Source organism: Oncorhynchus masou, chromosome 15 (genome assembly GCF_036934945.1).
Source record: "Oncorhynchus masou masou isolate Uvic2021 chromosome 15, UVic_Omas_1.1, whole genome shotgun sequence".
NCBI lineage: Eukaryota > Metazoa > Chordata > Actinopteri > Salmoniformes > Salmonidae > Oncorhynchus > Oncorhynchus masou.
In genome coordinates, this window is record NC_088226.1 from 26,647,086 (window position 1) to 26,661,438 (window position 14,353).

Consider the following 14,353-nt stretch of genomic DNA (forward strand, 5'->3'; position numbering starts at 1 on the left):
AAATAACACGTAAAAGAAACAAAAAACTGCATAGTTTCCTAGGAACGCGAAGCGAGGCGGCCATCTCTGTCGGCGCCAGAATGTTAGATCACGAGAAGTAAGCCCATATCCATTTGAATTATAATGCATAAACTCATTCAAATAACACACACAATGCAAAGTCTCACACCATGGACTAAACTGTGCCTTACACCGCCGCTTCAGTCTTCCAGAAATCGTTGGTTCCTGGCTCCTAATGGAGCCGTGTGTGTGTGGTTTTAATCACAGAGGGGGCTCAACAGCAATGCTGAAGTGCCTCTCTAAATTCCATCATAGAGTCTTTCACAGGTTTAATAGTGAGGAACCTTGTGGGTTTCAATCAAACCATGGGGAGCTGAGAGCCTGATGTTTCAATCCACCCCCTGGAGTTTCTAGGGGTTCCTGGTGGTTTTGGAAAGATATGGCAGAGCGGAGAAATAGTGAGGAAAACTGTCATCTGCGGCCCTGCTCCTTCAATCGCAGGGGCACTGGTGACAGCACACTCACACAAGTAAGCATAGATATACTCGCACGCATGAACACACATCGCACTGGCGCGCACCCAAACACTCAAACACCCAAAATCAAAACACGCACTCAAAACACACACACTACGGATCGTCTCTGTTCTGTGGGTCCTAGCGTGGTCTTGGCTGTATTGAGCTGGCATGTGAGTGGAGAGAGGTTGGGTTATCTAGTGATACAGTCGGTGGAGCTGGCATCTCAGTGCCATTCTGAAGGGGCATTCTTGTGCTTCAAAGCAAGTGAGTCCTGATGAGCGGCCTGGGCTGGAGACTCTACAGGTGCACTTGAATATACAGTGCCTTGCGAAAGTATTCGGCCCCCTTGAACTTTGCGACCTTTTGCCACATTTCAGGCTTCAAACATAAAGATATAAAACTGTATGTTTTTGTGAAGAATCAACAACAAGTGGGACACAATCATGAATTTGAACGACATTTATTGGATATTTCAAACTTTTTTAACATTTTAAAAACTGAAAAATTGGGCGTGCAAAATTATTCAGCCCCTTTACTTTCAGTGCAGCAAACTCCCTCCAGAAGTTCAGTGAGGATCTCTGAATGATCCAATGTTGACCTAAATGACTAATGATGATATATACAATCCACCTGTGTGTAATCAAGTCTCCGTATAAATGCACCTGCACTGTGATAGTCTCAGAGATCCGTTAAAAGCGCAGAGAGCATCATGAAGAACAAGGAACACATGTACAAACACATGTACAGCTGATTCTCAAGATCTGGCACACTAATGAGACGCTACTGAGCCCACACTACTGCACTGTCTGAGCCAAGGACTATACGCTTTCTGGTAAGTTTTGATTAAAATACTGGGTGGGGTGAAAGTATTTTATATGATTATTTGCTAACTCGTAAATAGTAGCCTACAGCAAAGTGTTTTTAAATCATTTCTAACTTGTTAACAATTTCTGCTAGTTAGTTTTTGCTACCATGTGGGTTTTAGCTTCATTTATTTTTATTTTTTAAATATTCCCCCGAATCTTTACAGGAACATGTGGAGGCATTTCACTGCAACTAATATAGAAGGAAAAGCTGAAAAGCTGTGTACATTTGCAAATACTCTGCCAAATCATATGTGAAGAATGCAACAAAATTGCAGAATTATCTGGCCAAGTGCATAAAGTTTCCTCAGCGTTCACAACTAGCAACCTCTGACAAAAGTCCCTCTACTTCCTTTCGAGGTGAAAATGATGAATCAGACACCTTATCGATAGCAACAGGTTATGGTCCTACTGGAATCAGAAGTTTTTTGATTCAATGGAGGAACGTAGTCAGAGAAATGCTGATGAATGTCTTGCTCGAACTGTGTATGCAACTGGTTCACCTCTGATGCTCACAGGCAATGTGTATTGGAAGAGATGTATGCATGTTCTTCACCCAGCATGCACCCCTCCAACCAGACATGATTTATCTACTCATTTGCTGGATGCAGAGTTCAACAGAGTTAACTTCTTGAAACTCCCCATCCCGGATCCGGGTTTGTGACTAAAGCCTCAGGCTCATTAGCATAACGCAACGTTAACGATTTCTGAAAATCGCAAATAAAATGAAAATAATGCGTCTGCTCTCAAGCTTAGCCTTTTCTTAACAACACTGTCATCTCAGATTTTCAAAATATGCTTTTGAACCATAGAAATTGACTAATTTGTGTAAGAGTATGCAAAGCTAGCATAGCATTTTGAGTAGCATTTAGCACGCAACATTTTCACAAAAACCAGATAACCAAATAAATAAAATCATTTACCTTTGAAGAGCTTCTGATGTTTTCAATGAGGAGACTCTTAGTTACATACCAAATGCGCAGTTTTTCCTGAAAGCGTCTGTGTGTAGGAGAAATCGTTCCGTTTTCTACATTGCGTCTGGCTACCGAAACGAACCGAAAATTCAGTCACCTACAACGTAAAACTTTTTCCGGATTAACTACATAATATCGACCGAAACATGGCAAACGTTGTTTGGAATCAATCCTCAAGGTGTTTTTTCACATATCTCTTCATTGATATGCAGTTCGTGGAAGCTTGCTTTCATCTCTGTATCGCATGGAAAAATACTGGCAGGTGACTTTTGCGCACCAATTTCGGCGCAGGACACCGGGCGGACACCTGGTAAATGTGGTCTCTTATGGTCAATCTTCCAATGATCTGCCTACAAATACGTCACAATGCTGCAGACACCTTGGGGAAACGACAGAAAGGGCAGGCTCATTCCTCTCGCATTCACAGCCATATAAGGAGACAATGGAAAACAGAGCCTCAAAAATCCTTGTCATTTCCTGGATGCCATCTCATCTTGGTTTTGCCTGAAGCTCACGTTCTAGGGCACGCACAGAGAATATCTTGGTATTCCTGGACACGTCAGAGTGTTTTCTTTCGAATGCTATCAATTATATGCATAGTCGAGCATCTTTTTGTGACAAAATATCTTGTTTAAAACGGGAACGTTTTTCATCCAAAAATGAAATAGCGCCCCCATAGATGTAAGAGGTTAAAGTGAAGGTCAAGCAAGTCATAGAGAAAGCAGACTGTATTGCGATCATCTCTGATGGGTGGCCAAATGTTCGTGGGCAAGGAATAATTAACTACACCATCTCCACCCCTCAACCAGCATTCTACAAGAGCACCGACACAAGGGACAACAGACACAAGGGACAACAGACACCGGTCTCTACATTGCAGATGAGCTGAAGGCAGTCGTCAATAACCTTGGACCACAGAAGGTATTTGCACTGATGACAGACAGTGAAGGCTGCATGGTCTAAGTGGGGGAGTCCTACCTTCACATCACACCCATTGGCTGTGCTGCTCATGCATTGAATCTGCTCCTCAAGGACATCATGGCACTGAAAACAATGGATACACTCTACAAGAGAGCCAGGAACTGGTTAGCTATATGAAGGGTCATCAAGTTATAGCAGCAACCTACCTCACCAAGCAAAGTGAGAAGAATAAGAGCACCACATTGAAGCTGCCCAGCAACACCCGTTGGGGTGGTGTTGTCGTCATGTTTGACAGTCTCGTGGAGGGGAAGGAGTCTCTCCAAGAAATGGCCATATCGCAGTCTGCAGATATGGACAGCCCCATCAAGAAGATCCTCCTGGAGGATGTATTTTGGGAGAGAGTGGTAAGCAGCCTGAAACTCCTGAAACCTATAGCAGTAGCCATTGCACGGATTGAGGGAGACAATGCCATCCTGTCTGATGTTCAGACTCTGCTTGCAGATGTAAGAGAAGAAATCAGTACTGCCATGCCCACTTCACTGTTGCTCCAAGCAGAGGAAACTGCAGTTCTGAAATACATCAAAAAGCGTCAAGACTTCTGCCTGAAGCCCATACACGCCGCAGCGTACAAGTTGAACCCCAAGTATGCTGGCAAGAGCATCCTGTCTGGTGTAGAGATCAACAAGGCCTATGGTGTCATCACTACTGTGTCTCGCCACCTTGGCCTGGAAGAGGGCAAGGTTCTTGGCAGTCTGGCGAAGTACAGTTCCAAGCAAGGGCTTTGGGAATGAGATGCAATATGGCAATCGTGCCAACATGTCTCATCCGTCACCTGGTGGAAGGGACTTTGTGGATCTGAGGCGCTTTCTCCTGTTGCCGCCATCATCCTCTAAATCCCACCAACATCAGCAGCCTCAGAGGGCAACTGGTCCTTGTTTGGGAACACACACACACCAAAGCACGCAACAGGCTGACCAATACAGGATTGAAAGATTGGTGGCCAATTGGGCAAATTTGAGGCTCTTTGAGCCTGACAACAAGCCATCCTCAATAAGCTTGGAAAGTGACAGTGAAGATGAGGCCTCAGAGTCTGATGTTCAAAGGTGGACATTGAGGAGGTCCAGGGAAAAGACATGGAATCCTGAGAGGAAGACAACCAATGCCTTAGTTTCGAGACTATCATTTTATGCAATGGATCATTGTGGATCATTCAATATTACCTGTATTTTGATGTTCAGTGAAATCATCCCATGTGAAGAGTCAACTCATTTAATTAAAGCTCAATTCATAACCAAATAAATGATTTTTCTTCTATTGGATTTAATCATTTGCAGTTATGTCTACTTATGATAAGGTAAAATGTTTATGTTTCTGTCTCCATATGATATGGCAAATATATCCAATGCAAAAAACATCTACTTTTAAAGGGTATTAATATTAATTTGCATATATTTCCGTTAATTCCAATATATTCCCGTTAATTCCCATGGACAGTTTCCACCTCTGAATATTCCCCAAAATGTGCAACCCTAGTCAGGATCAAGGGACAGATGAACAGAGCAAAGTACAGAGAGATCCTTGATGAAAACCTGCTCCAGAATGCTCAGGACCTCAGACTGGGGTGAAGGTTCACCTTCCAACAGGACAACGACCCTAAGCACACAGCCAAGACAATGCAGGAGTGGCTTCGGGACAAGTCTCTGAATATCCCTGAGTGGCCCAGCCAGAGCCTGGACTTAAACCCGATCGACCATCTCTGGAGAGACCTGAAAATAGCCGTGCAGCGACGCTCCCCATCCAATCTGACCGAGCTTGATAGGATCTACAGAGAAGAATGGGAGAAACTCTGCAAATACAAATGTGCCAAGCTTGTAGAGTCATACCCAAGAAGACTCGAGGCTGTAATCACTGCCAAAGGTGCTTCAACAAAGTATTGAGTAAAATGTCTGAATGTGATATTATTTTCATAAAAAAAAAATTGGAACATTTCTAAAAAAAAATGTTTTTTCTTTGTCATTATTGGGTATTGTGTGTAGATTGATGAGGGGAAAAAGTTGTTTTAATACATTTTAAAATAAGGCTGTATCGTAACAAAATCTGAATACTTTCTGAATGCACTGTTTAAAGGGAAAAATATGCCATTTCAGATGCGTACTTACTGTATAAACCATGTTGCCTAAGAGGAGATAGTCCGGGGTCTTTCCGTTTCCGAAGACTGTATCTGTGAAAATGATCAACATGAAAAGCCTTTAGATGTGTGGTCATGTCCCTCTTCACGGCCGTGTTTTTAAGAAACTGAGTTCAATCAGACCAGGGGAAAATTATGTGAAATCTCTGCTATGGAGTAAACAACCCAAATAACAAACCAGGGCATTGAATGTGTCTGCATCACAATGGCACCCTATTCCCTATACAGTGCACTACTTTTGACCAGAGCCCTTTGGGCCCTGGTCAAAAGCAGTGCACTATAAACAGAAAAGAGTGCAGACTGTGAGTACAGTACTCTGTACATTATGTGCAGGCGAGCATAATGCCCCATTGGAGCACGCAGTGGGATGTAACACTGGACACTGGAGTAAAACGGCACTGTTGAGTTGCCGTCCTGTGTGTGTGTGTGTGTGTGTGTGTGTGTGTGTGTGTGTGTGTGTGTGTGTGTGTGTGTGTGTGTGTGTGTGTGTGTGTGTGTGTGTGTGTGTGTGTGTGGACCCTCAGAGTGTGTCCATTGCATATGGTTGATGGAGCAACCTGATGGAGCAATCAGGAAGCAGTCTGGACTATGGTTGACATGACCCAATTTTCCTGGTTATTATTGAAAACAAAAACAAGAAATACTCCAGTAATCTTTAACAAATAGAATTAGTCTAATAATCTTTGACAAATAGAATTAGTCTAATAATATTTGACAAATATAATTAGTCTAATAATATTTGACAAGTATTCAAATAAAAGCTTAAAATAAAACTGCTACTCAAATACCAGTAAAGGAATGGGTCAACTTTTGAACAGTTTCAGAAAATGTGGCTCCTGTACTGTACTGGAAGTATATACTTTAACACTCCCTAATTTCTGAGTGTCTGCCAAGTGAATAAAATGTACATGTAAATAAAACATATCCTCAAAATTCAACACATGGGCGTGCCTGGGGAGAGTGTTAGAGCAGGAGAGAGAGAGAGAGAGAGAACAAGAACGAGAGAGAGAACAAGAGAGAGAGAGAGAGAGAGGGAGAGAACAAGAACGAGAGAGAGAGAGAGAGCGAGAGAAAGGGAGAGAACAAGAACGAGAGAGGGAGAGAGAGAGAGGGAGAGAACAAGAACGAGAGAGGGAGAGAGAGAGAGAGAGAGAGAGAGAGAGAGAGAGAGAGAGAAGGAGAGAACAAGAAGAGAGAGAGAGAGAGAGAGAGAGAGAGAAAGAGAGGGAGAACAAGAGAGAGAGAGAGGGAGAGAACAAGAACGAGAGAGGGAGAGAGAGAGAGAGTCTGGCTCCCCTTTGCTTCCTGCTAGTCACATGTCGATGTGTGTGCTGAGGCATTGCTGACAACCTGTCAGTCAGACTGAAGGGGCTTCTCTCTGGGCTTTGTTTGGAGAGCAGGCCCAAGCCTGTGTGGTCCTCTGGGTCCAGCAGCCAAGACTACATAGATGCCAATGTTTATAATTCATGAGGCTAGTGGGTAAAAAGAAAAGTAATCGAGACAAGGTATGTGTGTTAACTGGATCCCACTACACCCAGAGCCTGTAGAGACTAGAAATCCTGCCTCAGTCCCAAACAGCACCCTACTCTCAATATAGAACACTACCTGGTCAAAAGCAGTACACCATATACCTGGGATCATTAACTATACTGAACAAAAATATAAACGCAACATGTGAAGTGTTGGTCCCATGATTCATGAGCTGAAATAAAAGATCCCAAAAATGTTCCATACGCACAAATGTCCAACAGAGCTGTGGCCAGATAATTTTACGTTTATTTCTCTACCATAAGCCGCCTCCAATGTCATTTAAATAATTTGGCAGTACATCCAATCGGGCTCACAACCGCAGACCACGTGTAACCACGCCAGCCCAGGACCTCCACATCCGCCTTCTTCACCCGCGGGATTGTCTGATGAGGGGGAGGTGGAGGTGCTGAGGAGTTTTTCTGTGTATAATAAAACCCTTTTGTGGCGGAAAACTAATTCTGATTGGCTTGGCCAGGCTCCAAAGTGGGTGGGGCTATGCCCTCCCAGCCCACCCATGGCTGTGCCCCTGCCCAATCATGTGAAATGTGTATATTAGAGTCTAATGAATTGATTTAAATTGACTGATTTCCGTTTTATGAACTGTAACTCAGTAAAATCTTTGAAATTGTTGCGTTTATATTTTTGTTGAGTACAGATTCAGCTGTGGGACACTTATTTTCTTCAGAGCATGGTTAGGGGCCAGAACATAATTACAAATAATTTCTAGACTGCAAATTGACCGCAATAATTCCAAACAGATATAATATTTGACCAAAACACAATAATTTCAAACCTTGCTTACGTTTGTATATGATCACTTACAGTAGTATGTCTCTCTATTATGCCTGGGAATACTTTGGAACATATTTCCCAAAAATCACTTCGAGCTGATTTGTTTATTTTATTTTAAAATAATTTGGTCCACGGGCTACCAGTTGGGGAACCCTGCCATATACTGTAGCAAATATGGTGCCGTTTGAGACACACCCTTAAAAGACAGATGAGTCTCTGGCAGGTTAGGGTTAGAGTCTCTGGGAGGTGCTTATCATGCTGGAAGGCTAGGAGGGGGCCCCAGAAAAGGATGACAGAGTGGAAGAGGCCGTTCAGACAATGGGCCCAGAAGACCTGCAAGGAGGGGGGAGAGAGGGATGGAGAAGGGAGGGGGTTGGGTGTGTTGGTGGGTTCCAGGGTCAAAGAAGGAGAGAAGAAGCATGAGAAACCCCGTTGCTGACTGAACTTGCCTAGCGACCCCTGACCTGGGCTCTTTGTCCTGGCTCAGCACTCGGCTAAGTGGAGGTTTTGTAGGGCCCCCTGTCTGAATGGCCACCCCGCTGACAGACACTTTGTATATCCTCCTGTGTGTTGGTGTAGTACTGGAGGAGAGAGGGTGCAGGGATGTGTGTGTGTGTGTGTGTGTGTGTGTGTGTGTGTGTGTGTGTGTGTGTGTGTGTGTGTGTGTGTGTGTGTGTGTGTGTGTGTGTGTGTGTGTGTGTGTGTGTGTGTGTGTGTGTGTGTGTGTGTGTGTGTGTGTGTGTGTGTGTGAGAGAGCATGAAAGTCGGGTGGGCTATGTCAGTGTGATGGTTTGTGGTGGGGGGAAGTTTTCCTTTCCCCCTCCTTTCCTGTAGACTTCCTCATCAATTTCAAAAGTCTTTCATATGTGAATTTAAGATGGCACAAAAATAAATGAAGAGCAGAAAGCAGAAATCAATCTAAAAACACAGAGAAGTTTGAAGTGAATTAACTTGTTTTTACGGTAATTCATAAGAAGCTGGAAAAGTAAGAAAACAGTAGTGTGTGTGTGTATATGCGTTGTGCGTTTCCACACAGGCGACTCTACAGTATGTGTGCGTTGTTGTGTGTGGACCTTGGATGAGACGTTTATAGTCCTTTTTTCCAAAAACACTGTTTCAAATGTACATTATGCACAGATGTCACCAAACACAACACTAAAGGATGATGCAGCATGAAATGGCCGTGTAATCAACCCTGCCAAAACAAAACTGCATTCATGCCCCCTTGTTCCCCGAACCTGCTCCAATCACTGCTCTGTTATTCCTAAAAGTTTTAAATAGATTTTTAGAAAACAGCAAGGAGCACATTCTGAGTTGGAAAAAAATCACTTTACTCTCTCAAGATTTTCACTTTTCACATTTCTGGCAGGATACCATACCAATTTAATGGCACACTTCCGTAAAAAGCACTCTTGTCAACCTCATAAAATTGGTCGATGAAAACACAATTATTTAAGACAAATTATAAAACCGACCGGCTTATTGAAGTTGCGTTTTTGCCAAGGCAGCAGCTACTCTTCCTGGGGTCCAGAAAAATCAGCAATTATACATTTAAAAAACATTACAGTACCTTCATAACAGATTTCACAACATATTAAGCTTCAGGCCTCTACTCTACTACCACATATCTATAACACAAAATCCATGTGTACATGTGTGTATAGTGCATATGTTATTCTGTGTTTGCATGCATATGTCTATGTTTGTGTTGCTTCACAGTCCCTGCTGTTCCATAAGGTGTATTTTTATCTGTTTTTAAATCTAATTTTAATGCTGGCATGTGTTACTTGATGTGGAATAGAGTTCCATGTAGTCATGGCACTATGTAGTACTGTGCGCCTCCCATAGTCTGTTCTGGACTTGGGGACTGTGAAGAGACCTCTGATGGCATGTCTTGTTGGGTATGCATGGGTGTCGGAGCTGTGTGCCAGTAGTTCAAACAGACAGCTCGGTGCATTCAACATGTCAATACCTCTCATAAATACAAATAGTGATGAAGTTATTCTCTCCTCCACTTTGAGCCAGGAGAGATTGACAATGTTAGCTCTCTGTGTACATCCAAGGCCAGCCGTGCCGCCCTGTTCTGAGCCAATTACAATTCCCTCTTTGTGGCAATTACAATTACTCTTTGTGTCACCTGACCACACGACTGAACAGTAGCCCAGGTGTGACAAAACTAGGGCCTGTAGGACCTGATTTGTTTATAGTGCTGTTAGGAATGCAGAGTAACACTTTATTATAGACCGAGTTCTCCACATCATAGCTACTGTTGTATCAAGATGTTTTGACCATGACAGTTTATAATCCAGGGATATTTCAAGCAGTTTAGTCTCCTCAACTTGCTCAATTTCCACATTATTCATTACAATATTTAGTTGAGGTTTAGGGTTTAGTGAATGATTTGTCCCAAATACAATGCTTTTAGTTTTTGAAATATTTAGGACTTAACTTATTCCTTGCAACCCATTCTGAAACTAACTGCAACTCTTTAAGTGTTGCTGTCATTTCAGTCGCTGTGGTAGCTGACGTGTATAGTGTTGAGTCATCTGCATACATAGACGCACTGGTTTTACTCAAAGCCAGTGGCATGTCGTTAGTAAAGATTGAAAAAAGTAAGGGGCCTAGACAGCTGCCCTGAGGAATTCCTGATTCTTCCTGGATTTTGTTGGCGGCTTCCATTTGTTGGAGGCTTCAATTAAAGAACACCCTCTGTGTTCTGTCAGACAGGTAGCTCTTTAACCATAATATAGCAGGGGGTGTAAAGCCATAACACATAGGTTTTTCCAGCAACAGACTATGATCAATAATGTCAAAAGCCGCACTGAAGTCTAACAAAACAGCCCCCATCAACTTCTCTCATCAACATCTGGTTGCTCGTCATTCCACACCACGGACCAACAAATATTCTTCACATCAACAACATAGGAATCACTACAAAACTTATTGTATGACCTCATATAAACAATATTATGCCCAGCATTTGAAACTTTGATATGGCTAGTATATTGTGATGGATGACCCCCCCCCCCATCTCTGTGGTTCAATGTGTTATAGATTATCTTCCAATGCTACCATTACACGTTTACACCCAATTAGCCTCAACTGGCAAGTAGCCTACAACTTTCCCCTCTGTCCCTGTCTCCACCACCCCTACCCCACCTCACATCACCCTCCTCACTCTGCCCCAACACAACACAGTGTGGAACAATAACCCCACCTCACATCACCGTCCTCACTCTTCCCCAACACAACCCAGTGTGGAACAACAACCCCACCTCACATCACCGTCCTCACTCTGCCCCAACACAACACAGTGTGGAACAATAACCCCACCATACATCACAGTCCTCACTCTGCCCCAACACAACACAGTGTGGAACAATAACCCCACATCACATCAACGTCCTCACTCTGCCCCAACACAACACCGCGTGGAACAATAAGCCTTTATAAATGCCCAGCACCCTAATGAATGCTAATTAAATCAATAAATGTTCATAATCATTTGTCATAGTGAAGCCTCACTCCCCTCCCCCCACCGCTGTATCCCGGCAGGTTGCTAAGAACTTTGGCATGAATGCCGGCCCGTCCATGTCCGTGCCCTGGCTAAAAGATTCGGGCCCATTGTGCGGCACCTAATTGCTTAAAAAAGCATGAAAGGATGTCGTTTATATCGGGTCAAATATTTCCTGTCCTTCCTCTTCAATGCTGTTGCGCAAAGCGAGGGACGAGAGGAGGTAGTGGGGGAGGAGTAAATGGAGGGAAATGGTGAGGCGGTGTAATTACTGGGGGCCACATCGGGGGACTGAGGTTTATTAGAGGGACTTAAGTGTCAGGAAAATGCAATTAAAAATGAAGGGAGACACAGTGGTGCAGGCGGCGACGCCTGAAATATTTCACACCCTTCTCTCTTACCTCCTAATTTGCTCAGACAGTATCTGTCGTGTACAAAAGAGACAGGCATGCAGATAGAATGGGGTTTCGGGCAAATTCCTGCTGGATTTTTGCACCTTGCCTCGGGCCATGCGGCATGGACATTTTTCGGAGGGAAAGCATGGACAGGCCAGTGAAAACACCACAGTGACCTGGACAAGTCATTGTTAAAGGGCTTTAGCAAGGGGTCAAATGAAAATGGAGGAAAAACTATTTGAATCAACAAGTCAGTCTTGATTTGCAGGGCAACTTGAAACCACAAAACTGAGACTGCGGCCTGCCTTGCACAATGTCACCCTGCTATTCCCTGGAGGGTCATATAACACTTGGCCATATGGAGCCCATCTCTCACCCAAACAGAAATAAAAGCTGTGAGGGGGACATGCCGGCTGAGGTCCATGGGTCAGCTCTAACTGTGAGGTGACTGACCTCATGCAGACTGGGGTTATCTTATTTACAGTACTTAGGCTAAGCCAGCCCGACCAGGCAGAAGGCCTCCAGTTCAAACAGCCCCTTGCTTAAAAAACAATCATAATTTTCCACAGTTTATGCCATCACATCCTCCTCTCTCCCTTTAATCTCCACCCCTCTCTATGGCCCGCTATCTCCCCACTCCCGCTGTCGTCCCTGACCTCCATGGCCACTCGGGCTTTAATCTGTCTCCATGCGGCACTAACCGGGTCTCCACGCCTGTAAAGTAAGGGGCTAGGTGTGCCGTGGATGGGGGGTTAAAGGCCGTAGAAGGGGGGTAGGCATGGAGAAGGGGAGACATCTTTGTTAACAGACAGCAGGGGTAAGCTAACGGACAGCCCCCCCAATAGACAGAGAGACAGGCAGGCAGACACCCTCTGACCACTGAACCTGGTAAGACTGGTGATCATTATGTGGAGAGACCCCATGTGTAAGACACAGACCAATTGGGACAGACGAGCAGATTCATTCTCTGTCATTAGACTGGCCCAAAATCAGTTTGGAGCATTTCGGAGCTTATCAGGTCTCCATTGTGTGTAAAGGATGTCAATTTGGAGACAGAACAGAGGTTAGAAGAAAAAGAAAACGCCTGGTTGATTGCAGTCTTATATCTCCCTTTTTGTTTGTGCTAAGTAAACTTTAGTAAACCTATTTAAGCTTAGAAAATACTTAATACTTAAGAGTTTACTACACTATGAATGGAAATGTGGCCCAGACAAACAACATGAGGGGTAAAAGTGGAATGACAGAAAATTAAGGAATCGTTGAGACAATGTTCTTCTAACGTCCAGACACAGACCTACCTTGGTGTTGAAACCCATGGCATTCTGGGAGGTTTTGTAGAGTTCCGGGTACTTCAACATGTTCTCTTTCCTGCATGAGCGTTCAAATATTCCCAGAGTGAGAGGAGGCAGAGCGGTGACAATCTAAACACACAAACACACATGCCAAATGAAACCAAATCAAATCAAATTTTATTTGTCACATACACATGGTTAGCAGATGTTAATGCGAGTGTAGCGAAATGCTTGTGCTTCTAGTTCCGACAATGCAGTAATAACCAACAAGTAATCTAACTAACAATTCCAAAACTACTGTCTTATACACAGGTGTAAGGGGATAAAGAATATGTACATAAAGATATATGAATGAGTGATGGTACGGAGCAGCATAGGCAAGATACCGTAGATGGTATCGAGTACAGTATATACATATGAGATGAGTATGTAAACAAAGTGGCATAGTTAAAGTGGCTAGTGATACATGTATTACATAAGGATGCAGTAGATGATATAGAGTACAGTATATACGTATACATATGAGATGGATAATGTAGGGTATGTAAACATTATATTAGGTAGCATTGTTTAAAGTGGATAGTGATATATTTTACATCATTTCCCATCAATTCCCATTATTAAAGTGGCTGGAGTTGTGTCAGTGTGTTGGCAGCAGCCACTCAATGTTAGTGGTTGCTGTTTAACAGTCTGATGGCCTTGAGATAGAAGCTGTTTTTCAGTCTCTCGGTCCCAGCTTTGATGCACCTGTACTGACCTCGCCTTCTGGATGATAGCGGGGTGAACAGGAAGTGGCTCGGGTGGTTGTCTTTGATGATCTTTATGGCCTTCCTGTAACATCGGGTGGTGTAGGTGTCCTGGAAGGCAGGTCGTTTGCCCCCGGTGATGCATTGTGCAGACCTCACTACCCTCTGGAGAGCCTTACAGTTGTGGGCGGAGCAGTTGCCGTACCAGGCGGTGATACAGCCCGCCAGGATGCTCTCGATTGTGCATCTGTAGAAGTTTGTGAGTGCTTTTGGTGACAAGACGAATTTCTTCAGCCTCCTGAGGTTGAAGAGGCGCTGCTGCGCCTTCTTCACGATGCTGTCTGTGTGGGTGGACCAATTCAGTTTGTCTGTGATGTGTATGCTGAGGAACATAAAACTTACTACCCTCTCCACTACTGTTCCATCGATGTGGATAGGGGGGTGTTCCCTCTGCTGTTTCCTGAAGCCCACAATCATCTCCTTAGTTTTGTTGACGTTGAGTGTGAGGTTATTTTCCTGACACCTCACTCCGAGGGCCCTCACCTCCTCCCTGTAGGCCGTCTCGTCGTTGTTGGTAATCAAGCCTACCACTGTTGTGTTGTCTGCAAACTTGATGATTG

At 43.9% G+C, this 14,353-nt stretch overlaps 1 protein-coding gene across 1 annotated transcript in view; it reads right to left on the reverse strand.

The window, feature by feature from the left end:
* Positions 1-5,098: 5,098 nt before the first annotated feature.
* The window catches only part of LOC135556830 (probable phospholipid-transporting ATPase IA), a 116,596-nt gene continuing 107,341 nt past the window's right edge, over positions 5,099-14,353 (reverse strand). Inside the window, exons 17-20 of the mRNA XM_064990273.1 lie at positions 12,994-13,116; positions 8,042-8,119; positions 5,436-5,498; positions 5,099-5,122 (exon numbers count right to left, since the gene is read on the reverse strand). Coding sequence (XP_064846345.1) covers positions 5,099-5,122; positions 5,436-5,498; positions 8,042-8,119; positions 12,994-13,116 — 288 coding nt within the window. The remainder of the gene's footprint in view (positions 5,123-5,435; positions 5,499-8,041; positions 8,120-12,993; positions 13,117-14,353) is intronic.